The following is a 27,151-nucleotide window of genomic DNA, read 5'->3' on the forward strand; positions in this document are numbered from 1 at the left end:
GAGGTCTCGCTGCCCAGGCGGGTCTCGAACCCGCGGGCTCAGGCAATCCACTCACCTCAGCCTCCCAAAGGCACGGAATTACAGGCTGAGCCACCGAGCCCAGCTTGCACAACCTTTTAAATGCACTAAAGGCCACTGAATTGTTCGCTTTAAAATGGGTTAATTTAACCAGGCTCGGCGCCTTTGGGAGGCTGAGGTGAGTGGATTGTCTGAGTCCACGGGTTTGAGACCCGCCTGGGCAGGGAGACCTCATCTCTACAATAAATAAAAAAATCAGCCAGGCGTGGTAGTGCATGCCTGTAATACCGGCTACTCGGAAGGCTGAGGCGGAAGAATCGCCGGAGCCCAGCAGGTCGAGGCTGCAGTGGCCGGGAGCAGCCACTATATTCCAGTCTGGGCAACAGAGTGAGACTCCAACTCAAAATAAATAAATAAATAAATAAAACGGGTTAATTTTATGTTATATGAGTTCCATTTTTTAAAAAGGTGCTTATAGTTTTGCATTAGTGATGCTTTATCTATGAGCCTTTGTAAAATGACTTATTTTTTGCAACAAAAGAAAAAATACACATTTCTTGCAGAAGATGTATAATGTTCAGGTAGAAGAAAATAAGATAATCAGTTATTCTATCTCAGAAATAAGAACTCCTAAGTTTTTTATGATGTGTGTTTATTTAGTATTTATTTTTAATTTAATTGATATTTTTTGATATTGTGGCATACAGTTAAGGGTTAGATATACAAATATGCTCCATTCAGGCCCCCTTGTTGATAACTGGTGTCTCCCCGTCTCTAGACAGATGTTTACTACCATCAGTCCCACCCCCCCTCATAGTTTCCCAACACTGTCAGTCATTTTCTTATAGTAGTGCATTGGATGATCAAGGTCCACTATATGAGTGAGAATATGTGGTACTCAGATCTTTGTTTCTGTGAGAGGTCACTTAGTATTATAGACTCTAGCTCCATCCAGCTTGCTGCAAAATTCATGATTTTGTTCTTTTTTATGGCTGCATAGTATTCCATCGTTATATGTACCACATTTTTTTTATCCAGTCCTCTTTTGATGGACAGTGTGGTTGGTTCCAGGTTCTAGCTATTGTGAACAATGCTGCAATGAACATTCGTGTGCAGGTATCTTTTTTATAGAGTGATTTGAGTTCTTCAGGGTATATTCCCAGTAGGGGGATTGCAGGGTCATTTGGGAGGTTGATGTTTAGAACTTTTAGGAATCGCCACACTGCTTTCCACAGAGGTTGCAGTAGTTTACACTCCCACCAACAGTGTAGAAGTGTTCCCTTTTCACCACACCCTCTCCAGCAGCTGTTATTTTTTGAGTTGTTGATAATTACCATTTTGACTGGAGTTAGGTGGCATCTCAGTGTGGTTTTGATTTGCATCTCCCTGATGATTAATGAGGTTGAGCATTTCTTCATGTGTCTGTTGGCTGCTCGGATGTCTTCCTTTGTGAAGTGTCTGTTCATATCTTTTGCCCACTTTATAAGGGGGTTGTTTGTTTTTTTCTTTTCAGCACGTTTGAGTTCCTTGTAGATTCAGGATGTTAAACCTTTGTCAGACCTGGAGTTGGCAAATACTTTTTCCCAGTCTGTAGGCTGTCTTCTTGCTCTCTTGATGGTTTCTTTGGCTTTGCAGAAGCTTGTCAGTTTAATGAGGTCCCACTTGTCTATCTTATCCCTTATGGCCTGTGGGTTTCGAGTTTTGTTCAGGAATTGGATACCAGTTCCAATTTCCATGAGAGTATGTCCTTCATTTTCTAAGGTTCTTATGGTTTGAGGTTTTATATTTAGGTCCCTGATCCATTTGGAGTTAATTTTTGTGTATGGGGATAGATAGGGGTCCTGTTTCAATCTTTGCATGTGGTCAGCCAGTTTTCCCAGCACCATTTACTGAATAGGTTCTCCTCTCCCCAGTGGTAGGTGGTAGAGGCTTTGTCAAAGATGAGTTGGTTGAGAAATTGAGGTCTTGCCTCTGGAATCTCAGTTCTATTCCATTGGTCTATATGCCTGTTCCTATACCAATACCAAGCTGTTTTGATGATTGTAGCTTTATGGTAAAGTTTGAAGTCTGGTAATGTGATACCACCTGCTTTGTTTTTTTTGCTAAGTATTGTTTTGGCTATTCTTGGTTGTTTGTGTTTCCATATGAATTCCTGTGTTGTTTTTTCTAGGTCTGAGAAGAATGTTGCTGGTAATTTGATAGGTATTGCATTGAATCTGTAGATTGCCTTAGGTAAGATGGACACCTTCGCAATGTTGATTCTTCCAATCCATGAACATGGGATATTTTTCCACTTGTTTGTGTCATCTTTGATTTCTTTGGGCAGAGTTTTGTAGTTTTCATTGTAAAGGTCTTTCACGTCTCTGGTTAGGAAGATGCCAAGGTATTTCATTTTTTTTTGTGGCCATTATGAATGGAATTGTGCTTCTTATTTGGGTTTCTGTTTGTTTATTATCGGTGTAAAGAAATGCGATTGTCTTTTACACATTTATTTTATATCCTGAGACTTTGCTGAAGGCCTTTATCAGTGTAAGGAGGTTTTTGACAGATTCTCTTGGGTTTTTGACAGATTCTCTTGGGTTTTCCAGGTATACGATCATGTCATCTGCAAAGAGAGATAATTTGACTTCCTCTTTTCCTATTTGGATACCCCTGATTGCCTTGCGTTCTCTGATCGCTCTAGCCAGGACTTCCAATACTATATTGAACAGGAGGGGTGAGAGTGGGCATCCTTGTCTTGTTCCAGTTTTCAGGGGAAATGGTTCCAATTTTTGTCCATTTAAGAGTATGCTGACTGTGGGTTTCTCGTAGATGGCTTTTACTACTTTGAGGTATGTTCCCTGTATGCCTAGATGTTCGAGGGTTTTTATTAAGAAGGGGTGCTGGATTTTATCAAAAGCTTTTTCTGCATCTAATGATATAATCATGTGGTTTTCGTTTTGACATCTGTTGATGTATTTAATTGCATTTATTGTTTTGCGAATGTTGAACCAGCCTTGCGTCCCAGGGATGAAGCCTACCTGGTCATAATGGATGATTTTTGAGATGTGTTGTTGAATCTGGTTTGCCAGGATCTTGTTGAGAATTTTAGCGTCTATGTTCATCAAAGATATTGGCCTATAGTTCTCTTTTTCTGTTGGATCTTTACCTGGCTTGGGTATCAATGTGATGTTAGCTTCATAAAATGATTTGGGGAGGGTTCCATCTTTCTCAATCGCCTGAAATAGCTTCAGTAGGATTGGAATCAGTTCCTCCTTAAGTGTCTTGTAGAATTCTGCTTGAAAGCCATTTGATCTGGGGCTTTTTTTTGTAGGTAGTTTTCTTATTATACAGTCAATTTCCTTGATTGTTATTGGTCTATTTAGGGTCTCAATTTCTTCTTGTTTCAACCTAGGCAGGTTGTGTGATGACAGAAAGTCCTCCATTTCCTTGAGGTTTTCAAGTTTGTTTCCATACAAGTTTACATAGTAGTCTCTGATGATCTTTTGTATTTCTTCAGGGTCAGATGTGACTTCATCTTTTGTGTTTCTAATTGTGCTTATTTGGGTTTTTTGTTTCTTTTTTTGGTCAGTTTAGCTAGGGGACCATCGATCTTGTTTATCCTTTCGAAGAACCAGCTTTTTGTTTCATTGATTTTTTTGTATTGTCTTTTTGTCTTTTGTGTCCTGGATTTGGGCTTTTATTTTGGTGATCTGGATTCTTCTGCTGAAATTAGGGTTTTTGTGATCTTGCTTTTCCAGCTTCCTTAGGTAGCTTGTTAGGCTATTAATTTGTGCTCCTTCCATTTTCTTCATGTGTGTTTGTAGGGATATAAATTCCCCTCTTACTACAGCTTTTAAGGCATCCCAGAGATTTTGGTAAGATATTTCTTCATTTTCATTTGTTTCCAGGTATCTTTTGATCTCCGTTTTGATTTCATCATTATCCAGCCGTTGTTTAGCATCATGCTGTTTAGTGTCCATGTCTTTGTGGGTTTTGGGGGGACCTTGTTGGTGTCAGTGTTTATTTTTATTCCACTGTGGACCGAGAAGGTGCATGGTAGAATTTCTGTCTTTTTATATTTGCTTATGCTTGATTTATGGCCGAGTATGTGGTCAATCTTGGAATACGTCCCATGTGGTGATGAGTAGAATGTGTATTCTCTGGTCTTTGGATGGAGTGTTCTGTAGGTATCAATTAAGTCCATTTGGTCCAGAGTCACATTGAGGTTCCGAATCTTGTTGTTGATTTTTTTGTCCCGATGATCTGTCGAGGGTTGTGAGTGGGGTATTAAAGTCCCCAGTTATGATTATGTTAGAGTCAATATCTTTTTTTTAGTTTTCCTAGGAGTTGCTTTGTAAAAGTTGGTGCACCTATGTTAGGTGCATATTTGTTTAGGATAGATATTTCTTGTTGATGGAGTGAGCCTTTTATCATTATGTAGTGGCCCTCTGTATCTTTTTAAATTTTTGATAGCTTAAATGGTATTTTGTCTGAAATTAGGATCGCAACTCCTCCTTTCTTTTGTGTTCCATTCGCCTGCAAATTTGTTTCCTATCCTCTTACTTTGAGTCTGTGCATGTCCTTTCTAGTGAGATGGGTCTCTTGAAGGCAGTATATTGTTGCCTGGTGATATTTTATCCATTTTGCCATTCTATGTTTTTTCAGTGGTGCATTTAGTCCATTCACATTCAGGCTAATTATTGAAATGTGAGAGTTCATCCCTAACATACAGTTCTTTTATAGTTGTTCTTCCACTTGGTTTATTGTCTTTCTTTTGTTTTTGTGGTTGGTTCATATGTATTTTATTCTTTTTCCTGTATTCTTGTGAAAAATGGTGCTCTTTTTTCCCCCTTTTCTTCTGTGTTTAGTACTTTTTTAAGTGTTTCATGTAGAGGTGGTTTGGTGGCAGCATAAGTTCTTAGGGATTGGATATCTGGGAAAGATTTTAATTCTCCCTCACTGATGAAGCTTAATCTGGAAGGGTAGGTTATTCTTGGTTGAAATTGTTTATCTTTTAGGACTTTGAAGATAGGGCTCCAAGCTCTCCTAGCCTGCAGGGTTTCTGTAGATAAATCTGCTGCTATTCTAATTGGTTTTCCATGGTAGATAATCTGACCTTTTTCTCTTGCTGCCTTTAGGATTTTTTCTTTTATGCCTACTTTGTTTAGGCGAATTATTATGTGTCTAGGAGTTGGTTTTCTCATTTGTTGTCTTGCAGGGGTTCTCTGGATCTCTTGTGTTTGAGATTTTGCATCATTGACTAGATAAGGGAAGTTTTCTTGAATGATCTCATGGAAGGTTTGTTCCTCTCTCTCTTTCTGCCTCTTTTTCTGCCTCAGGCAGACCAATTACTCTTAGGTTAGGCCTCTTGAGGTAATCATTCATCTCTTGAAGGTTTTTTTCTGTCTTTTTGAGCTTGTTTTCTGTGTTCTTGAGAGTTTGGGTTATTTCTATATTTTGGTCCTCAAGCTCTGAGATTCTTCTGCTTGGGTAATTCTGCTTTCCATGCTTATCAGTTTATTTTTTATTTCATTCACAGTATTCTTTATTACTGTTATCTCAGATATCAGCTCCTTTCTAGTTTCTTCTTGAGTCTCCTCAATTCTTTTTAATCTCTCCATTAATGTCTTGATGTCTAGGGTTGTATTTTGAGACCATTCAGTTGTTTGCATTCCAAAGTCAGTTTTCTCAGTGTCTGCCCTCCCAGGAGTCTGGGAAGGACCCATATTCTTCTTTTGGTTTTTCTTCATTTGTGTAGATTTTTCTCTGTGGTCCCTTAGTGGATCAAGTTCCTGAGATCTAATCTCCAGCCTCTCTCCTCTGTTTCTGTTGCAAGTAGTTAGCTTGTTGCTTGGAAGGTCTGTGACACTAGTCTGTATTCAGCATAGGACAGGGGCTTTGTCTCCTGTTAATGACGTCACCGTGGGAACTGAGGTGGAGGCTGTTCGGAGAATCTCAGGGATCCATCTATGCGGTGGCCATCTTGCTTCTTCTGCCTGATGTGTGTTTATTAACTTAAAAAATACATGAAGGCCAGGTGCTATGGCTCATGTCTGTAATCCCAGCACTTTGGGAGGCTAAGGTGAAAGGATTGATTGCCTGAACCCGTGGGTTCAAGACCAGCCTGGACAACTTGGCGAGACCTCATTTCTACAATAAATCAAAAATTAACCAGACCTGGTGGCACTTGCCTACTTGGAAGGCTGAGGCGGGAGGATCACCTGAGCCCAGCAGGTTGAGGCTGCAGTGGCCATGAGCATGAGTGAGATTCCAACTCAAAAAAAAAAATGTACAAAAGGACTATAATAAAATATATTCACATACTTTTTTTTACTGAAATGAAACCTTTTCTGTTTATTGCATAGCTTGAATGTTTTTTCATATCTTTTAATATTCTTCTATAATATAATTTTATGCAGATTCAAAATATTGTCATATGGATATATCATAATTTGTTGTGGTTTATTATTATTTTTTTAGTTGGAATCTCACTGTGTCACCCAGGCTGGAGTGCAGTGGCATGCTTATGGCTACTGCAACCTCAGTCTACTGTGCTCAGGGCGATCCTTCTGCCTCAGCCTACCAAGTAGCTGGAACTATAGGCGCACACCACAATGCCCTGCTAATTATTTTGGTTCACTAAGTTGCCCAGGGTGGTCTTGAACCCCTGGGTTTAGGTAATCCTCTGGTCTCCACCTCCCAAAGTGCTGGAATTTCAGGCATGAGCCACTGTGCCTAGCTGATATATCATAATTTTTAAATAATTCTATCAGATATTTAAGATATTTCATATTGTTTCCTGTTCTAAATAATGATATAGCAGTGAACAGGTTTGTAGCTAAATCTCAGTGTGATTCCTATTGATTTTTTCAGAAATAGAATTATTGGTTAAGGGATATATAGAATTTCAAGACTATTGTGTTGACCAAATTGCCATTTAGAAATGTCAATCCAGTTTATACTCAGTCATGTCTAAGGGAATATGAACAGACTCAAATTTATGACCATTGTTATAATCTGGTAGGATAAGTAATAATACCAGACTTTGAAATACCAGAAGTTATGGAATATATAGAATATTTGGCTACCCATTTTGATTCCTCATTTCCTTAAAAATCATGGGAAATGATTGCTTTACCATCTATACCTAGAGTTTTATAGCATTTATGTTGGGTAAAATAACACACTAAATATAGATTTTTACATAAAATCCTATCTAAACTTTGGATTATTTTCTCTCTTTTGAAAAAAATTAAGATGGTTTTTATATAAAATTACCATTTAAAATATGTACTTTGTTGAATTTTGGTTATTATTTACAAATTTGTAACCATCTTCACAATAAAAGTATAGAACAGTTCCTTACCCTAAAAGGTTCCCTCATATCCCTTTGTGGTTGATCTCACTCCCCTCTCCTACCCTAGGCAAGCACACATCTGCTTTCTGTCACTATAGTTTGATTTTTCAAGAATTTCATATAACTTGAATCATGAAGTGTGTATGGTTTTTTATGTTTGAGCTCTTTTACTTAGTGTATTTTTGAGACTTGCTTTTCACTTAGTGTATTTTTGAAACTTGTTCATATTAGTATATGTGTTACTATTTTTTCCATTTATATTGTTGAGTTGTGTTTCATAATACGGATATCTATAATTTGTTGGTCCATTCACCATTTGATAGACATTTGGGTTGCTTCTAGTTTTTGATTATTACGAATAATACTGCTGTGATCACCTGCATACACATCTTTTTGTGAACATATTTTTGTCTGTTTTGAGTTGGGATCTTACTCTGTCACCCTGGCGTGAGTGCAGTGGCACAATCATGGATCCCCACAGCCTTGGTCTCTTGGGTTTAGGTGATCCTCTTGCCTCTGTCTCCTAAGTAACTGGGACTAAAGGTGTGCACTACCATGTTTAGTTAAGTTTTTTTTTTTTGGTAATTTTTTGTAGAGACTAGGTCTTGCTATGTTGGCTAGGCCAGTCTCGAACTCCTGGGCTCAAGCTGTCCTCTGACCTTGACCTTCCAAACTCCTGGGGCAAATGTTTTTATTTATTTTGGTTAATGCCTACCAAATAGAATGCCTAGGTCCTATGGTAATTAATGTTTAACTTTTTGTGATACATGCTGTTTACTCAAGTAGCTGTACCTTTTTGCATTTTTGGCAAAAATGTATGAGAGTTGTAGTTTCACATCCTTGCCAACACTTGGTTATTGAGCCTTTTTAACATTAGTTGTTTTTATTGTATGTAGTGGTATTTCACTGTGGTTTTAATTTGGATTTCTCTATTGACTAATGATATTGTAAGCTTTGGATTTAATATCTGCTTTATGAATGCTACCACATTTTGAAATGGTGGAAAGTAAAATGAGAACATATTCTTACTTTGTGAGAACTGAAATTGTCTGTGTAGGCATATGTTCAAAGGATACCTGTGTAATTGAGTGCTAATCATTTCCATGGTATGACTTTAGTAGCTTGACTAATTACAATTAAATGTTAGTGTCTTCCTTCCCTTAAAAGGGTAAGTTAATACTTTTTGGTTTTTGTTTGGATTATGCTTATTCTATACAGTGATTTTACAAAAAAGGCACTAAACAGAGTTATTTTTTGGTTTGACAAAAAGAGGAGATTATGAGCTTTATGTTTTTGAGATTATGATCTTAGAGTTCTTTAATTCTTGAATAATTGATTTAGAAATTTTAGATGAATCCAAGGATTAGAAATAAAAGAAATATGATTATGAACAAATGATGATTTGTCTCTTGTTTATTCTTAGGACATTTTTATTCCATCGTCAAGTTCGGAAGAACAATCAAATGATGGGAAGAAAGGTGGAGATTTGCATAGTTCATCTTTGACTGTTGAGTGTTCTAAAACTTCAGAGATAGAACCAAAGAATTCCATTGAGGATCTTGGGCTATCTTTGACAGGGGATTCTTGCAAATTGATGCTTTCTGCAAGTGAGTATAGTCAGTCCCCAAAGATGGAGAGCTTGAGTTCTCATAGGATTGATGAAGATGGAGAAAACACACAGATTGAGGATACTGAACCTGTGTCTTCAGTTCTCAATTCCAAACTTGTTCCTGCTGAAAATGATAGAATCCTGATGAATCCAGCACAGGATGACCAAGTAGAAATGAGTCAGAATGATGACAAAGTAAAAGGAGATGACACAGAGACCAGGGATGATATTAGTATTTTTGCCACTGGTTGCAAAAGCAGAGAAGAAACTGTACCAGAAGATGTTTGTATTGATCTTACTTGTGACTCAGGAAGTCAGGCAGTTCCTTCTCCAGCTGCTCGATCTGAGGCACTATCTAGTGTATTAGATCAGGAGGAAGCTATGGAGATTAAGGAACACCATCAAGATTCGGAGGGGTCTTCAGAGTCTGAAGTGGAAGAAATTCCTGAGACTCCTTGTGAAAGTCAAGGAGAGGAGCCCAAAGAAGAAAGTATGCAGTGTGTCCCATTGCACCTTTCTGTGACTGAAACTCAGTCCCAAGAGTTGTGTCTTCAAAAGGAAATTCCAAAACAAGAATGCCCAGAAGCTATGGAAGTTGAAACTAGTGTGATTAGTATTGATTCCCCTCCAAAGTTGCCAGCACTTGACCAAGAATTAGAACATAAGGATCAGGAAGCTTGGGAAGAAGCTACTTCAGAGGACTCAAGTGTTGTCATTGTTGATGTGAAAGAGCCATCTCCCAGAGTTGATGTTTCCTGTGAACCTGTGGAGGGAGTTGAAAAATGCTCAGATTCCCAGTTGTGGGAGGATGTTGCTGCAGAAATAGAACCATGTGCTGAGAATAGATTAGATACCGAGGAAGAAAAGAGTATACAATATGAAGGAGATCTGAAATCAGTGGCTACAGAAAAGGAACCTACAGAAGAAGACTCTCCACAGCCTCCCTTGTCTTTAGTGAGTGCAGATGTTCCTCCAAGACCTGACCAAGAGATGCAGCAGCCTCAGCCTCAAGAGAAAACAGATAACTCATTAACAGAAGACTCAAAAATGGCTAATGCAAAGCAGCTAGGCTCAGGTGCAGAGGTCCAGCAGCTGGAGAAGGCCTCTGCCCAAGCCTCACAAAGCTTCTGTGAAAGTTCTAGTGGTGAGTGTGATAATAGATTAATCTGTATCTCCAACCAAATTATAGTTTGGAATGTAAGATTGGAGAGAACTGTATGCTTATGTCAGAGCTGAACATTAACTTTGGTACATGTTTCTGAATAGCTAATAATCATTGGGAAATTTAAGTTTTTATATTTTTCTCTTATACCTATAACTGTGGGATTAGAGATCATTGAGATATATCAACTTTATAACTCAGTAGTGGAGTAATCAATATAAACATGTAGAAATTGGGCCAGTCATGCGGGCTCACAACTGTAATCCTGGCACTTTGGAAGACTGAGGCAGGAAGATTGCTTGAGGCCAGCAATTTGAAGCTGCAGTGAGCTGTGATCATGCCACTGCACTTCAACCTGGGACAGAGTGAGACCTCAACTCAAAAAAAAAAGAAAGAAAGAAAGAAAGAAAGAAATTGTAGCAATCTGATTTTTTTCTACTTAGGTCTACAGTTGCCTTGAAATATAAGGATCTTTTAAAATTAACCTTATGCAATAAAGTCACATTCATAACTCTGCTAATGTATATGCTGTTATTGGTTACTTACTCTTTATGGGCATTAAGTAAAGTTTCTATTGGTTCAACATAAATACAGCCAGGCTTGGTGGCTCAGACCTATAATCCCAGCACTTTGGGAAGCTGAGGCAAGAGGATTGCTTGAGCCCAGGAGTTTGAGACCAGCCTGGACAACATAGCGAGACCTTGTCTTCACAAAAAAAAAAAAAAAAAAAATTAGCTGGGCGTGGTTGTGTGCACCTCTCATTCCAGTTATTTGGGAAGCTGAGGTAGAAGGATTGCCTGAACTCAGGAAGTCGAGGCTACTGTAAGCTATCATCTTGCCATGCACTCTAGCCTGGGTAACAGAGTAAGACTCTGACTCAAAAATAATTAAGATATTTGTAGAGTATTGTGCATGACATTAAAAAAATAATTCAAACTTTGTAAATGCTCAAAGTTAGTATAATATATGAACAAAGCAAAACAAATTCCAAAAAAACCCAACAAAAGAACAAGATACAGACTTAAGAAAACAGTCTTCTAGGGATATAGAAGTGGGAAAAAAACAGTATTTGTACATTATATCTATGATCATATTTTTTGGTTTGCCTACAACAGTCCCAGTATATACTCTTTGTCTAAGTGTCATTATTATTCCCCCCCCCCCCCACATTTTCAATAGTACTTTTGGCCTGGCTCCATGACTCTTGCCTGCAATCCTTAGCACTTTGGGAGGTGGAGGCGAAAGGATTGCCTGAGCCTAGGGGTTCAAGACCAGCCTGGGCAACTTGGCTACAATAAATAAAAAAATTAGTGGCATGTGGTGGTTCAGGCCTGTAGTTCCAGCTACTTGGAAGAATGAGGTGGAAAGATAATCTGAGCCCAGTAGGTTGAGTCTGCAGTGGTCATGAGCATGCCACAGCACTCCAGCCTGGGTGACAAAGTGAGACTCTGACTCAAAAAAAAAAAATACTAGTTTTTGTTGTTGTTGTTATTCGGTTTTGTTTTTACTTTTTGATTGCCTTTATTCATTAGTGGTTTTGTTGTTGTTTGTTTTGACTTGGAGTCTCACTCCATTTCCCAGGTTGGATTGCCTTGGCATGACTAAACTCGTAGGCTCCGGCAGTGCTTCTGAGTCAACCTCCCGAGTAGCTGGGCTTATAGGCACGTGCCACTATGTCGGGCTAATTTGTTTGATTTTTTTTTTTTTTTTTGTAGAAACAAGATCTCGCTCTGTTTCCTCGTCTGATCTCAAACTCCTGGGCTCAAGTAGTCCTCCTGCCTCAGCCTACCAAAGTGCTGGGATTATAGGCATGAGCTACCACACCTAATCTCATTAAGTTCTGTATTTAGGATTTTTTTTTCTTCAGAACAAGAGTTGTTACAGCTAAACAGGAAGTTAAGGATTATTGGTTTCAATCTTTTCTTCCTAAAGTCATGTGGCTACTTAGTGATTGAGATGGGATTAAAAACTAGATCTCCTGATCCCAAGTCTGTACTTTTCCCTCTTGTAAAACTATATAATATAGTTTCTCTGATCTGAAGAGTTATGGTACAGAACATCTGAATGACTTGAAATTTTGTATATTAAGTATTTTTATAATTTTGTTACATTTAAATATAATTAATAACCTATGCTATGAAAGTATCATGACTTATAGATTGTTTTAATATGGTTACTTAGGCTACTTTTTAATTATCTTAATAATTGTATGCCAAAGAAGCTTCTAAAACAATTGAGATATTAGTTCTATTATTTTAATAATCATCTTAATGAATTATTGTTTACACTATTAATTGGCAGAGTCAGCTATTTTTATTTGTCATAGACATTGCCATAGTGAAACTTACTTTACTGGTATTGTTAATATCCAGATTATTGAAAATGCTAGTAAGTGATTTTCTGCTTGCTTCAGGATTTTAGATCCTGAGCAAACAGCAAAAAGCAATGAAGAATGTTTGGGAAAATAGTATTTATGACAAGAAGTTAAAGAAATTAAAATAGTTTTTACTGAAAATTACAACATGAAGGGAGAATAATAGTTTTCGGCTATTTTTAGAGAATTAGTCTAAAATAAAGTAAATCATTCAGAAGAACATCGCAAAAAGAACAGAAAAGGTATCCTATGCTTAAATTATTGTTGTTTTAGTTGCTAAACCCTAAGAGAGACTAATTTAAATGAGTAACCTCTAAAGAGTAGTGGTTCTTCAGTCTGAAAAGACAGAATGAAAGGTGTGAATTGGATGAGTTTCACGTTTTTCAAGTCCATTAGATTTCTGTTTGCTTGCTAAAGCTAGAAAAGCACTTTTATTTGGTGTTCTTAATCGCCTAATTGTTTTAAAAAATAAAGATATATGCTTAGTTGTGAAAAAGCATTCAAACAATACAGGAAAGTGGAAATTGAAAGTGGGGAGAGTAAGTGGGGAGAGAGAGGGAGAAAGGGAATAGAGAGAGAATGTATACAGAGAGAGGGAGAGAATTAATCTTAAATACCTCCATTTATAGATAACTTGTCACTGTTAACAGTTTGGAGACCTCTTCAAACATTTGTCTATGGAGAGTACCTGAAAAAGCAAATTTAGCAAGATGATACTTGGAAGCCCAGCCTTATTCAACATAGAACAAATTTATGGTGGGTTGATGATGTGAAAAACCATAACAAGTTCAATAAGTCTTTAATTAAATTCACAAGTGATAGTCTATAATAGGTTAATAATGATCAGGAAAACTAGATATGTTTTGGGCTCTAGCTGTAACCTTTGTTTGATTACTTGATTGAATGTCATCCTAATTGGCCGTTAATGCCAGAGGCAGCCTCTTGGGTAAATTGTTCATGCATGGTATCACCCGATATGAAAATTCTTATATTTTTAATTAGATGGCTTTTAATCAATTATTAGAGGTGACCAGTTCTAAGTACAAAAGAAGTACAAAAGAAGAAAAAATGGGCTTTAAATGATTAACAGAGGCTGGGTGCTGTGACTTACACCTGTAATCCCAGCACTTTGGGAGGCAAAGGCAAGAGGATTGCCTGAGTCCAGGAGTTCGAGACTAGCGTGGGCAACTTGGTGAGCCCTCGTCTCTACAGTATATCCAAAAAGAAAAAAAAAAAAATTAACTGGGCATGGTGTCACATGCCTGTGGTTCCAGCTACTTGGAAGGCTGAGGCAGAAGTATCACCTGAGCCCAGCAGGTCAAGGCTGTGGTGGCCGTGAGTGTGCCACTGCACTCCAGCCTGCGGGAAAGAGTGAGACTCCTACTCAAAACAAACACACAAACAAACAAATTATAACAAAGCTAGGGGAGACCTTCCTGACATTAAGAGTTTTAAATATTGCTTTGGACTAATGAATTCTCTAAAGTCCCTATGGTCAAACTCTCCATTCAGGTGGCTTGACAATTGGTAGTAAGTTTCCTTTTGTTTCTTCATTCATATTCTTAATTGGTTGGTGTGACATACAACACACCATAACCCATGATAATCTGGGAAAGCAAGAAAAGACTTGATAATTTAAATAATGTGGGAGTGTTAAATGTTAGAGAAAGAATTTAATATGAGGAAAATTCCAATAAATGTAAAAGGATACATATGTCAGTAAATTCATTTTTCAGAACTTGGCAATAATTTGACTAGTTTAGTGGTTTTTTTCAGATGGATGAACAAAAGCAGAGAAATGGGAAAGCATTTAGAGGACATTGAAGAGAGGCTTTATTATGAACATGAATAATTGATGACCAGAAATGTAGGCTGCTGCTAGTTAATTGAATGATGACTACAGTAAGGAATTTCTAGGGAAACCTTGAAGTTTTTTGGCCAGGGCCTAACATATTCAAAGCCATTTTTCTAAGAAGTCTGCTTTGGTTGTAGTGTGCAGAAGGAATGAGCAGTTGCGAGAGAAGAAGACTTCAGGCAGAGAAAGTGGTTGATAGACTGTTGTAATAATCGAGGAGTAAGGCATTGAAAACCTGATGAAGGTAGTGGCAGCGATACTCCTAGGGCCTGTAAAATTCTGAATTTTCCATTAGATTATATAGTAATGCAGTTAGATAAATGGTGCAAAAATTACTTTTCATAAGTTGCATGTAGTACCATATAACCCTGTTATATGGATATATTTTTAGTAATTTATGCTTGCACATATTTGCATATTGTATGTCACATAGAATGTTTTGCTTAAAGATTTTATACAAATTTTCAGAAGTCTGAAATGTATGAGGTTTTACGAGGTGTTTTGTATTTGTGTTTTTAGTTTCTATATCTCTTCTAATTTCTTTATTAGCCTGGAGAACTTGTTTATAAGAAGTTATCAGAGAATGAATGCTTATCTACCTGACCCATTTCTCTTCTTTCCATGTCTATGGTCAAAGTCTTTGCCAGTTAGTTGTAATATTGAGATTCTCCACTCATACTCTTTATAGTTAATTTAGCTGTATCTATGCTTTCATCCTTTACTTCTGAAGACTATTTCATTTTCCTTTTTCATTCCCTCAGATTACTAATTCATTTTCTCTTACATATAGTTGTAAGAGATTCTTTGTTATTTTGTGATTTTGAGGGGAAAAAATATCAAGGTGCTTGTTATTAAAGATAATAAAGGATAGAAGTATAGTGGAAAAAGATGTAAAAAGCAAACTGTTTACACAAGTAGTAGTGTTTGAGTATGTCAGATTATAGTTCTTTTGAGTTATCCCAGGAAAGTAAGAACAAATTTTCATGTATTCGTTTTAAGAGGACAGTCTGGCACAATTCTTACATTCTCTCAGATGTACTATTTTATTAAAAGAGATAAATTAGGAAATCAGAAAAAGTAATTTTTTTTGGCAATTTGCTAATTCTGATTAGCAAAAATTTGGAACTGGGACTTTGTTAAAAAGTAGTTTTATGTCTTGACAAATGTTTTATGTTTGTAATAACTTAATAACAACTAACCAAAATGTGTAAACTAGGGTGCTCATATATGTAGGATTTACTATTGTGCACAGATTTAGGTATGAACATTACTGCTTTGGCCTAGAGTGAATGCTGATCATACTGCAGAACTATACAACCATTAGATTTCTGTTAGAATCAGTGAGTGTTTTGAGGTCCTTTGACCCATGAGATCCTTTGTTACTTCTTTGATTAGCTTGTAAATTATAAATATTACCATCAGACTTTTCTTTGGAGAATCCTATAGATGACTGAGGCTTATAAATTAACTCCTTTGGTTAGCATTGCCTGGATTTTAAACTGTCCTAATGTATATCGGAGTATCCCCAGATGCTTTGGATCTCAGATGTTCTTATCACCCTGTGTTCTTAAGGCCTTGCAGTCTTTGAGCTTCCTCTGTTTGTCTGCTCTCTGGTTGTCTATTTTGTGTTTGTCCTGTTGTTGACAGTTAAGAGAACAGAGACAATAGTGGAGAATTGGTCAGGAGGGTGATGGAAATGAGACAGAATTTGAGAGCAAAGGAAAAGAGTAATTGAAATATTTCTTGCAGTTCCCATTATTTTTTCTTATTTTATGTGCCTGTTTTTGTTTTGTTTTGTTTTTCCAGAAACTCCATTTCATTTTACTTTGCCTAAAGAAGGTGATATTATTCCACCACTGACTGGTGCAACTCCACCTCTTATTGGGCACCTAAAATTGGAGCCCAAGAGACACAGTACCCCTATTGGTGAGTGAATACCAAGTAATGATATTTAAGGCAGAGTTTCTGAGATATCATTCTTTATGCAAGTGATATATCATGTCTGAGGAGTTGGGCCTGACTGTTCAGGTTGATTTTTGTCTTAGGAAGATTAGGATTGTGGAGTCTAATTCTATGATTATTACCAGGACATGAGAGATGATGAGAGGAAGAAAAGAAAGGGTGGAGGGAAAGAAGAGAGATAATATTTATAAGGATTTCATCACAATACTTGCAAGGCAGTAGAATCTGAGTGCTAAGTGGTGATATAGCGCTGTTTTATAAGGAAGGAGCAGAAGTAAGGTTAGAAGTACTATTTATTCGATACCTTGGCTAATTAATCAGTCTGCTGCTTGGCAGGGCAAGAAAACTTAGATCCTTCTTCCCTGAAGCAGCCAGTAGTCTTCTACATTAACCTATTTGTTTTCTCTAGTCAGTGCTGAGAGGTAACAGTCATGCCGTCTGGAGTCTCCTGCTACCTATGCCTGATGCTGGCAGATGTGGGTTGGCTGAGGGCTCATGCAGCATCCTTTGTCCAGATGCAGAAGTGGAACTGAATCCTGTTGCTCCTCTTAAGACCAGGTGTCAATACTAGTTCATAGTTGTTGATACTTATGACAGGATCCATCCTAGGAACCCCCTTCAATCTTGCAGAGCTGTGGAGCCAAACAGGCTGACCTTGAATTGCTGTTTTTTGTGTTTGTATTTTAGTGTTCTTTCTTTCTTCCTTCCTGCCTCACTTCTTTCAGGTATTAGCAACTATCCAGAAAGCACCATAGCAACCAGTGATGTCATGTCTGAAAGCATGGTGGAGACCAATGATCCCATACTTGGGAGTGAAAAAGGAGATTCTGGGGCTGCTCCAGAAATGGATGATAAATTGTGTCTAAGAATGAAACTGGTTAGTCCTGAGACAGAGGCAAGTGAAGAGTCTTTGCAGTTTAGCCTGAAAAGTAAGTTTTATTTTATGTTAATCTTGGGTATTGATTATATTCTAGTTATAATGATTGATACTGTTATAATTATAAATGTATTTGTGAAGTCTTTTTCTGATAGATTTCATTATTTGCTTTTGGCCAGCTTCTCATGATACTGAATATGCTCCATTTTATAGTCTTTATGTTGCTGCTTATATTGCTGTATTAAACCTATCTATGTAAAGTAATTGGTTTTCATATTCAGAAAGTGTTCAGAAGAGAATAGAAAATATGGGATGGTGGTTTCACATTGTAGATCTATGTTGACTCTCACACAAATTACAAGTTGTTTGGTATAGCTAGAATACAGAGAAGACATAAATAAATGACTGCAAAATAAAGATCAGATGCTCAAATGCTTTTTACGTCATGCTGTGAAACTGAAGAATTTTAGGCAGAAGAGTAATATGATCAGATTTGGTTTTTAAAAAGGATCAGCTGAGTGTTTCAAAACTTTGTGCCTTTGTGCATGATGTTTTCTTTCCTTGTGTTGCCCCTTTCCTATCCTCCTCCCTGGCAAACTCCTACCCAGTTTTTAACCAGGAAGTGAAGTCTTTGGTACTAGGTATGGAGATAAAAGGATGAATTTGAGAGGTGAAGACTAGACAGAACCATGGGGCCAGGATATGGAAGGGGAAGGAAAAAATATGAAATGACTCTTTACATATACTGCATCATCTCATTTTCATAATAGCGCTTCCAAGTAGGTATCTGTGTTTTCATTTTATTGATGAGAAGACAAAGAGAAGTTTTAAAATTATATGCCTAAAGTTATGATAATTGATAAGAAGTAGAGCTAGAATTCAAGTCAGGCTTAACTTGAAAGCTTATAATTTACCCACTAGTTAGTTTGTAAAAACTGTTCAAAAAGGTTAGAAGAAGTCTTATAACGGAGATTATAAAGGAACATTCAGGGAGGAGGAAAACTAGGGAGAGTTGTATGAGGCCATGATGGCTTATGGGGAGGAGAGTTATAAGAAGGTAATGTCAGAAGTAGGAGCGAGTTAAGTAAGGTGTGTCTGAAAATGTACATTGGCTTTGGCAATTAGGATCTATTTGTTGAATCTGGCAAGAGCCCTTTCAGTTTAGTGGGAGATATACCAGAAGTAATTGAGTAATTGGGATGGGGAAGAGAAGAAGAGGTGGCAAATGGTACTTTCTATTTTTGAGAAATTTATGTGAGAAAGGAAGAGAAAATATGGTAAAGTAGAGGCAAATGCAGGGTTGAGGGAGGATTTGATATTTTTAGGCTGGGAGAGGCCTGAGCAAGGTTATGGACTCAAAGGAAGGATCCACAAGAGAGGGGCTAGGTTAAAGATATGGGGATAGGGGAAAGAGTTGATAAATCTTAGGCCCTGAAGGATTTGGGTGGGGAAACTATCAAAGACCACATAGACTAGGTTGGATAAGAGGGACTTCTTTCTCTGAGACCAAAGAAAATTAATTATAGCTAATATATTTTGAGCTGTTACTATATACCAGGCACTTCACATGTACAACTCATTCAATCTTGTAGCCTATGAAGTAGATCCTATTATTATTACTCCCATTTTACACATAAGAAAACTGAGGCACAGGACTGTCAAATACCTTCCCTAGAGTCACATAGCTAGACATTGGAGTAGACTGGATTCAAATCGAGGCAATCTGGTTCCAGAAATTTAATGTTATTGTGCTTCTTAGTGCTCATTGACTTGAATCTTAAGAACCTCAATAGATATTAAAGTATTACATCCATTTATCATCACTATTATGATCTTCTCTGGAATAAAATAAAGATTTTTTAGTATCACTTTTAATTTTTTGCTGCAGGTTCTGTCTTGAAAATGTGCTTAATTTTTCAAGTATCTTTCCTAAAACACTTTGGGAAGAACTTGGGTACCTTCTATTTTTGGGTCTTAAAATGTACACTATTTAAAATTTGTTCATCAATCTAAAATATTTTTACATATATTTTATTTTATTAAAAGAGGTTTTTTTTTTTTTTTTTTGAGTTGGAGTCTCACTCTGTCACTCAGACTGAAGTGCAGTGGCTGCTCCCGGCCACTGCAGCCTCGACCTGCTGGGCTCCGGCGATCCTTCCGCCTCAGCCTTACAGTAGCTGGAACTACTGGCGTGTGCTACCACGCCCCACTAATTTAAAAGAGTTTTTTTATTTTTTAACTTTTTAAAAACATTCTTATTGTTTTAATGTTTTTATTTTGTATTTTTTATTACATAATTTTTAACTTGTATGGGAAGAGAAGAATTGGAATTCAGTTTAATTTTTTTGTTTAAAAATTTTATAGCTTAGTAATTCATTATATTGTATTTCTGGTCAGACTGCTTAGTCTTATGTGGGAAATTTGAAAGAACACTGGTTGGTAGAAGTGCGAAAACAGCCGGTCTCGGTGGCTCAGCCTGTAATTCCAGCACTTTGGGAGGCTGAGGTGAGTGGATTGCCGGGTTCAAGACCCGCCTGGGCAACTCGGCGAGACCTCATCTCTACAATAAATCAAAATGAACCTGGTGTGGTAGCGTGCGCCTGTAGTTCCAGCTACTTGGAAGGCTGAGGCGGAAGGATCGCCGGAGCCCAGCAGGTCGAGGCTGCGGTGTCTGGGAGCGGCCACTGCACTCCAGTCTGGGCGGCTGAGTGAGACTCCAACTCAAAAACAAAACAAAACAAAACAAAAAAAAGAAATTAGAAAACGTGTACCATTAAATTACAAGAAATCTTTATGTTTGCTTTTTAGTATTACTTATTTCTATTTCTTTTTATGTTGCAAATACTAGTAGAGCAGGGCAAAGGTTTTTAGGTGTGATACTAACTGAATTCCGTTTCTTTTTCCTTTCCTTTCTCTTCTTGCTTTTGTTTTTATTCAGAGCCTGTGACTGGTGAAAGAAAAAATGGATCTACTGTTGTTGCTGAGGCTGTTGCCAGGTAACCAGAGCTGGTTGCTATTTAGAGTTTAACACAGAGCTACTGGTAATGCGAGGAAGATGGTTTATCAGCAGAGGAAAAACTTAATGTGAAACTCGAGCATGGAGATTTAGCAATGTGTTGAATTTATCATAAACTTTCTTATTAGTACTTCTAAAGTTCAATAAAGCTTTTTCTATACTTATAATTAAGATATTTAAAGGTCTTTTGTTCATGTAAAAGTTTGCTCCTTTGTTTTTTTTCTGTTGATGAGACTGAGATTGTTACTGCTATTGGTGAGAAGAAGCAAGCTTAACAAGAGGTGACTATAGAGCTTGTTCCTTCTGCAAGCCCATACTCAGCCATAATCTTTGACAATTTTCTCTTCTGCCTGCCAAATTACTATGTTGAGCTGTTATTTTTGCTTTGTCATGAGTGCTGTAATGCTTTGAGGAAGAGTATGATCCTGTACTGAGGCTTTGGTGGTATGCTTTGCCATCTGGTGGCTGTGAGAGTAGAATTGTTTCATTTGTATCTGACATGAGTCATCCAGCATGAAAACACTAGGAGCAGTTTGTGAAATATAGGCAAAGATTCTTAAATCACGTGCCAGGCAGGTGCTGTAAATAAGAAAAGCTAGGTATAAGACAGCTAGAGCGTTCAGGACAATGACAAAGTGATTGTGTGCCCCATTTAACTCCAGCTGGTAGTTGTCATTTGAAAATACATACTCATTGTTGCCAAATTTTTAAGTTTTTAAAGGAATTTAGTTTTAAAAAAATAAAATTTCAACCAGGCGCAGTGGCTCAGCCTGTAATCCCAGCATTTTGGGAGGCCGAGGCCAGAGGATTACCTGAGCCTGGGGCTTCGAGACCAGCCTGGGCAACTTGGTAAGACCTTGTCTCTACAATAAATCACAAAAATACTGAGTGTGATGGCATGTGTCTATAATTCCAGCTACTTGAAAGGTTGAGGCGGAAGGATCGCCTAAGCCCAGCAGGTCAAGGCTACGGTGGCCATAAGCATGCCACTGCACTCTAGCCTGGGCAACAGGAGTGAGACTCTAATTCAAAAAAATAAAAGATAAAAATAAAATAAAATTTCAAATAAAACAAGCCTGTGGTGTAAATTTGACCCTTAGTTGTGAGTTTCTGACCCCTTTCAAAATCTTTTGATCTGATCTTAGGTATGTTTTAGATTGGTGGCTCTCTGGGCTCTTGAATATTTAATCCGAAAAATAACTACCTTAGAGTCTTTATTCAGTTGAAGTCCCTTTTATGTAGTCCTAAAAGTTAAGGAAAGTGAAGTTTGTATATGGTCTTTTTAACTTTAACAGAACAAGTTGTTTTTAATCTGTTTAGGTGCATATTAAGAGGGTACAAAGTATATTGCTGAAGCTTCCAGAATCCTTAGAGTGGAATGTAGAGAAACGAAAATTAGGAAAAAATTTGAGCAGAGGGTTGAAATGGTAGCTCATAGAATAAGATGAAATTAATTAGTATAGTTGTGAAGCAGATTTTGTATATGGGAATCTAGATTTTTTAAATTTTGACTGTTTTGCCATCAGGTCCACCATTGGAAATCTTTTGAAGTAAGCTCTGTTAGAATATTATAAATGGTCATTGCTTCACTCACATATTAGGTGAAGCTTTTAATTGTTTCTGTAACTGGACTCTATTCAGGTTACTTGTCATCGTATTACTCAGTCATTTTACTATGGAAGATTTTAAGCATATATGAAAGTAGAGAGAATAGTATAATGGACCACCATGTATTCATCACTTAGTTTCAAAAATTACTTATGGTCAGTCTTGATTCATTTATAGATACTTCCAGCACCTCCCACCCCACTGAATTGTTTTTAAGGTAATTCCAGCATTATATCATTTTATCTGTAAATATTTCAGTGTTATCTCTAAAATATAAGGATTCTTATTTTAAACTTAACCACAGCCAGGCATGGTAGCATGCACTGTAGTCCCAGTTACTTGGGGTGGGGGCGGGGACCGAGGTAGGAGGATCACTTGAGCCCAGGAAGTCAAGGCTGCAGTGAGGCAGGATTGTGCCACTGCACTCTAGTCTGGGTGAAAGAGTGAGACCTTGTCTCAAATAAACAAACAAACAAACAAACTTAACCATATTGCTGTCAGCATACTTTAAAAAATTGACAGTAACTGCTTAATATCAAATATTCAGTGTTCAGGTTTCTGTAATTGTCTCATAAATGTATTTTTACAGTTTGTTGGAATCAAGGTCTTAATAAGGTCTACAGATTGCATTTGTTTGATATGTCTCTTAAGTCTTTTTAAACTTAGATGCCCCTTCTCTCTCTTTTTCTTTTTCTTTTACAAGTTATTTACTTGTAAGGAACTGAATTGTTAGGAAACGTGCAGTTTTCATATTTATGATATTTAATATAATTCTCTATTCACCTTGTTTCTAGTAAATCGTCCTTGAAATTTTTTAATTATGCAAATTTGAAACAAATATGAAGAATTTGCATTTTGATGTAAGGTGGGATGCTGAGAAAGCATTTTATTCCCTCTGTACCTAAAGTATCTTCTGAGGTACTTTTATTTTAAAAACTAACAGAATGTGATGCTTTAATATATTATCTTAGTCCTCAGGAGACCATGTCTGTGTTGGGCTGTATCAGCGAAGCCCAGCAAGAGGATGAGACTCAGAGTGAGGTTCCCCCCTCTACACCTATCAGGTGAGCATTATTTTCATAGAATTTTTTGGGCTACGTTGATTCATAAAGTGGTTGGTACCAAAATCCTAATATGTACTGTGCTGTGGTTTGAATGTGGCCCCCAAAGTTGTGTTGTAAACTTAATCCCCAATACAACACTGTTGAGTGATGGTGTCTTTAAGAGGTAATTAGATCATGGGAGCACTGCCCTCATGAATAGTTTGAGGCTATTATAGTGGGAGTGGGTTAATTATGAAAGGAAGGAGTTCAACCCCCTTTCCACCCTCTTGCATATTCCCTTGCCATATGATGCCTTCTACCATGTTACCACAGAAAGAAGGCCCTCACAAGATGTCAGAGAAGATGCTGGTGCTGTGCCCTTGAATTCTCGGCCTCCAGAAACAGCCAGATACTGTAAATCTCTTTTCTTTATAAATTACCCAGTCTGCGATATTCTGTTATTAACAGCAGAAAGCAGACTAAGACATGCTACTACTATTTTGTGAGTTTGAGTTTACTTTTTATCTGAGAGACTATAACATTCTAGATGGATTCATAAATGAGGTATAAGATATTGTATTAAGTATTTTGTAGATACAGATTTTTGTCTTATCTGCCAGTTTTATCAATTTGAAATGACCCAGTCTTTATACATTTATGAAAATAATTTATATAATTCCATATTTCTCAGATTATTTATTTTTTCTTAGTTTTAGAAAAAATACTTGCTTTTATTTCCAGACTTTTAATTTCCCCTTCGTTTCCTGCAGAGCAAATGTGAGATGCTTAACATTCCAAATTTAAAGTTTTTGAGACTTGATGGAATTGATTTTTCCATAATTTCTTTACTCTATAATTTATTAGAACAGTTCTGAAGCAGAAAAATGTTTTGAGTTACAAGTGTTTTTTCTCTGTTTTAATAATTAAAGAATATCTTGTTTGGAATATATGATTCTTATATTTAGGGAAATAAGTAATGGCAATTGATATGTGCTTATGTTTATGAGGTAGTATCTTTCACCTTTATTTTATTTTTTTCTCCTTTTTAAAATTTAAAAAATTTTATTATAGAGAGGTGAGATACAAGTGAGGATTAACTACATAAGTAGGTTGCATGCAGGTGAAGTTATACTTCTAACTGGCCCTCACTCCCCTGATAGTGGACCAGGTATCCTTTGTGTTGTCGCATGTCCCCCATCCACTTCCGTCCCTCCCTTCTCTAGCAGTGCCCAGTGACTGCTGATCCTTCCCTTGTGCTAATATGACTAATGTTTAGGACCTACTTGTGAGTGAGAACATGTAGTATTGAGTTCTTTGGGTTTTTTTTGGTTTTTTTTTTGAGTTGGAGTCTCACTCTGTCGCCCAAACTGGAGTGCAGTGGCCGCTCCCGGCCACCGCAGCCTCGACCTGCTGGACTCTGGCGATCCTTCCGCCTCAGCCTTCCATGTAGCTGGAACTACAAGCGCGCGCTACCATGCCTGGCTAATTTTTTGATTTATTGTAGAGATGAGGTCTCGCCAAGTTGCCCAGGCGGGTCTCGAACCCGCGGGCTCAGGCAGTTCACTCACCTCAGCCTCCCAAAGGTGCGAGATTACAGGCTGAGGCACTGAGCCCGGCTGAGTTCTTTGTTTTTGTGGTAGTTCACTTAGTATTGTGGTTTCCATCTCCATCCAATTTGCTGTGAAGTCCATGATTTTTTTCTTCTTTATGGCTGCATAACACTCCATTGTGTATGGTTATTTGTAATTAGACAATGTGATAATATTTTATTTGTCAATAAGTATATCACTAATAGTGGTATTGGTAGCATAATTTCTGTGTTCATTATTCATAAAAATATTTGGAAGAAACTTGTCAGTGCTTCTACTGGACATTCTGTTTATTAAATGTGAGCTTGTTAGTATTCTTGGGATTCAAATGACCCTGATGGTAAGGAAATCATATTCTCTATTGTGCTGAGCTTGGTAGATGAAATGCTACTTCATATGATTCAAAAGTGGTATAGTTAATCACCTAGCTATTACTAAATTTATTGAGGGCATTGTATTGCCTTCTTTTTTGATTAAAATATCTCAAAATGGAGGTGCCAAAATGTTTAACCTTGTTAGAATGAGTATTTGGGAATCTAACTGGATTTGATTCTAGTTGCTTTACCGATAGGCCTACATTTACAAGAGTTAGAAGTTTGTTAAATATGAAGATTAATTCTTCACTGTTTCACTTTGGATTAATTTTATTCAGGATTTTTCTGCTGAAAAAAATTTTGCTTTCTTAACATGAGTTTCAGAATCTGACATGTGGTGATTTGAATAGAATTGTGTAGCTGGAACCAATATGGAGAAAGAGAGGTATCGACTAGGTACAGTGGCTCACGCCTGTAATACCAGTGTTTTGGGAGGCCAAGGCTTGAGGATCTTTTGAGGCCAGGAATTCAAGACCAGCTTGGGCAACATAGTGAGATCCTGTCTTTACAAAACATTTTAAAAAATTAGCTGGGCATGCATACCAGTAGTCCCAGCTACTTGGAAGGCAGTGGTTGGAGGATCACTTGAACTTAGGAGTTTGGAGGCTTCAGTGAGGTAAGATCAAACTACTACGTTCTAGCCTGAGTGACAGAGCAAAACTCTGTCTCTAAAATTTAACAAAAATAAAAGAAAAGAGATATGACACCTTCTTATAATATACCGGTTTTCTCTTGCTTCCAAAGTTCTTTTCTGATACATAGTTTTCTTCTTTATTGTTTCTTGGGACATTAGCTTACATCTTTATGGTGGATTTTTCTTGGTTGCTTTATTTGTGACTAAGGATTTATAAACTTGGTAGAGGCAACACTTTTTTTTTTTTTTGAGTTGGAGTCTCACTCTGTCGCCCAGACTGGAGTGCAGTGGCCGCTCCCAGTCACCACAGCCTTGACCTGCCGGGCTCCGGCGAACCTTTCACCTCAGCCTTACAAGTAGCTGGAACTACAGGCGCACGCTACCACGCCCAGCTAATTTTTTGATTTATTGTAGAGTTGAGATCTCTCCAAGTTGCCCAGGCGGGTCTCAAACCCGCAGGCTCAGGCAATCCACTCACCTCAGCCTCCCAAAGGCGCGGGATTACAGGCTGAGCCACCGAGCCTGGCTCTGTGTTGATCTTAATCAACAAAGCTGAACAATCCAAACAAATATATATGAAATATATGAACCTGGGGGGAAAATAACTATAATTTTAACATTAATCATTAGATCAATGCTAACATGAGAATGATAAATGCCAAAATTCTTACATTTGATAGCAATCTACTGAATATTACTAATGTTGCAGTGAAATGCTTGTGGTCTTTAAAGAAAGTTGAATTTTGAATAACTCTTTCGAGGGGGGAAAAAAAAGCAACCTAATATTTGTCTCTTGGGGGAAAAAAAGTCCAAAATAAAACAGAATTTTGCTTTAGAAGGGAAATTTCATTCAGACGTTCTACCCTGAATAAACAGCTTCTGAGGTACCTCAATCTCTTTGTGTTGCTATAACAAACTACCATATACTGGGTGACCTATAAACAACCAATTTATTTCTCACAGTTCTGGAGGCTGGGAGTTTTAGATCAGAGCACTGGCAGATTTGGTATCTGGTGAGGGCCCACTTCCTGGTTCATAAACAGCAGTCCTCACATGGTGGGTGAGGGTGAGGGAGCTCTCTAGGTCTCTTTTTTCCTTTTCTTCTCTTTTCTTTTTTTGAGTTACAGGTCTCACTTTGTCACCCAGGCTGGAGTGCAGTGGCATAATCACAGCTCACCGAAGCCTCCATCTGAGGTCTTTTTATAAGGGTACTCATTCATTAATGAGAGCTCTGCCAAGATCATCACCATGGGGTTTAGGATTGAATTTGAGTTTTGGGGTGGGGGGACACAAACATTTAGTCTATAGAATGAGGTAAAATGTATAAGCTTGTTTAGGGTGGGAAACAATAATGGTAATCGAAATTTTAAAATTATTAATTGAGTCATGCCCCTTCTGGCTTCTGAATCACTTTTATTGTTGCTTAGCCATTGATATGCTCGATGTCTTAAAGATTCAAACATGAATATTCAGTTCATATTTAAGATGAACTGAGTCTCTTTAATTGCTTTGTCTTGCACTGCTAATATTGATGGAGCATCTGCCGTGCTCGGTATGATCAGTAATAAACCTCAAAAGAGGTAGGTTTTACTTAGGTGTCTCCTGGTGATCGTGTTCTTACCTCTTTTTCACTGGATCATGTATCCTCGTTTCGTTGAGGCTCCTGAGAGATTAAAATACAAACTGTAACA

At 37.5% G+C, this 27,151-nt stretch overlaps 1 protein-coding gene across 2 annotated transcripts in view; it reads left to right on the forward strand.

Annotated features, from left to right (window-relative positions):
• TP53BP1 (tumor protein p53 binding protein 1) overlaps positions 1–27,151 on the forward strand; it is a 118,157-nt gene that overhangs the window by 62,746 nt on the left and 28,260 nt on the right. For both annotated transcript variants that reach the window (XM_021713138.1, XM_008059625.1), the window contains 5 exons: positions 8,781–10,110; positions 16,164–16,283; positions 17,045–17,248; positions 20,135–20,192; positions 22,792–22,884. In XM_021713138.1, the coding sequence (XP_021568813.1) occupies positions 8,781–10,110; positions 16,164–16,283; positions 17,045–17,248; positions 20,135–20,192; positions 22,792–22,884 (1,805 nt within the window). The remainder of the gene's footprint in view (positions 1–8,780; positions 10,111–16,163; positions 16,284–17,044; positions 17,249–20,134; positions 20,193–22,791; positions 22,885–27,151) is intronic.

Source organism: Carlito syrichta, unplaced genomic scaffold (genome assembly GCF_000164805.1).
Source record: "Carlito syrichta isolate Samal-C Ts95f unplaced genomic scaffold, Tarsius_syrichta-2.0.1 Scaffold304305, whole genome shotgun sequence".
Classification (NCBI taxonomy): domain Eukaryota; kingdom Metazoa; phylum Chordata; class Mammalia; order Primates; family Tarsiidae; genus Carlito; species Carlito syrichta.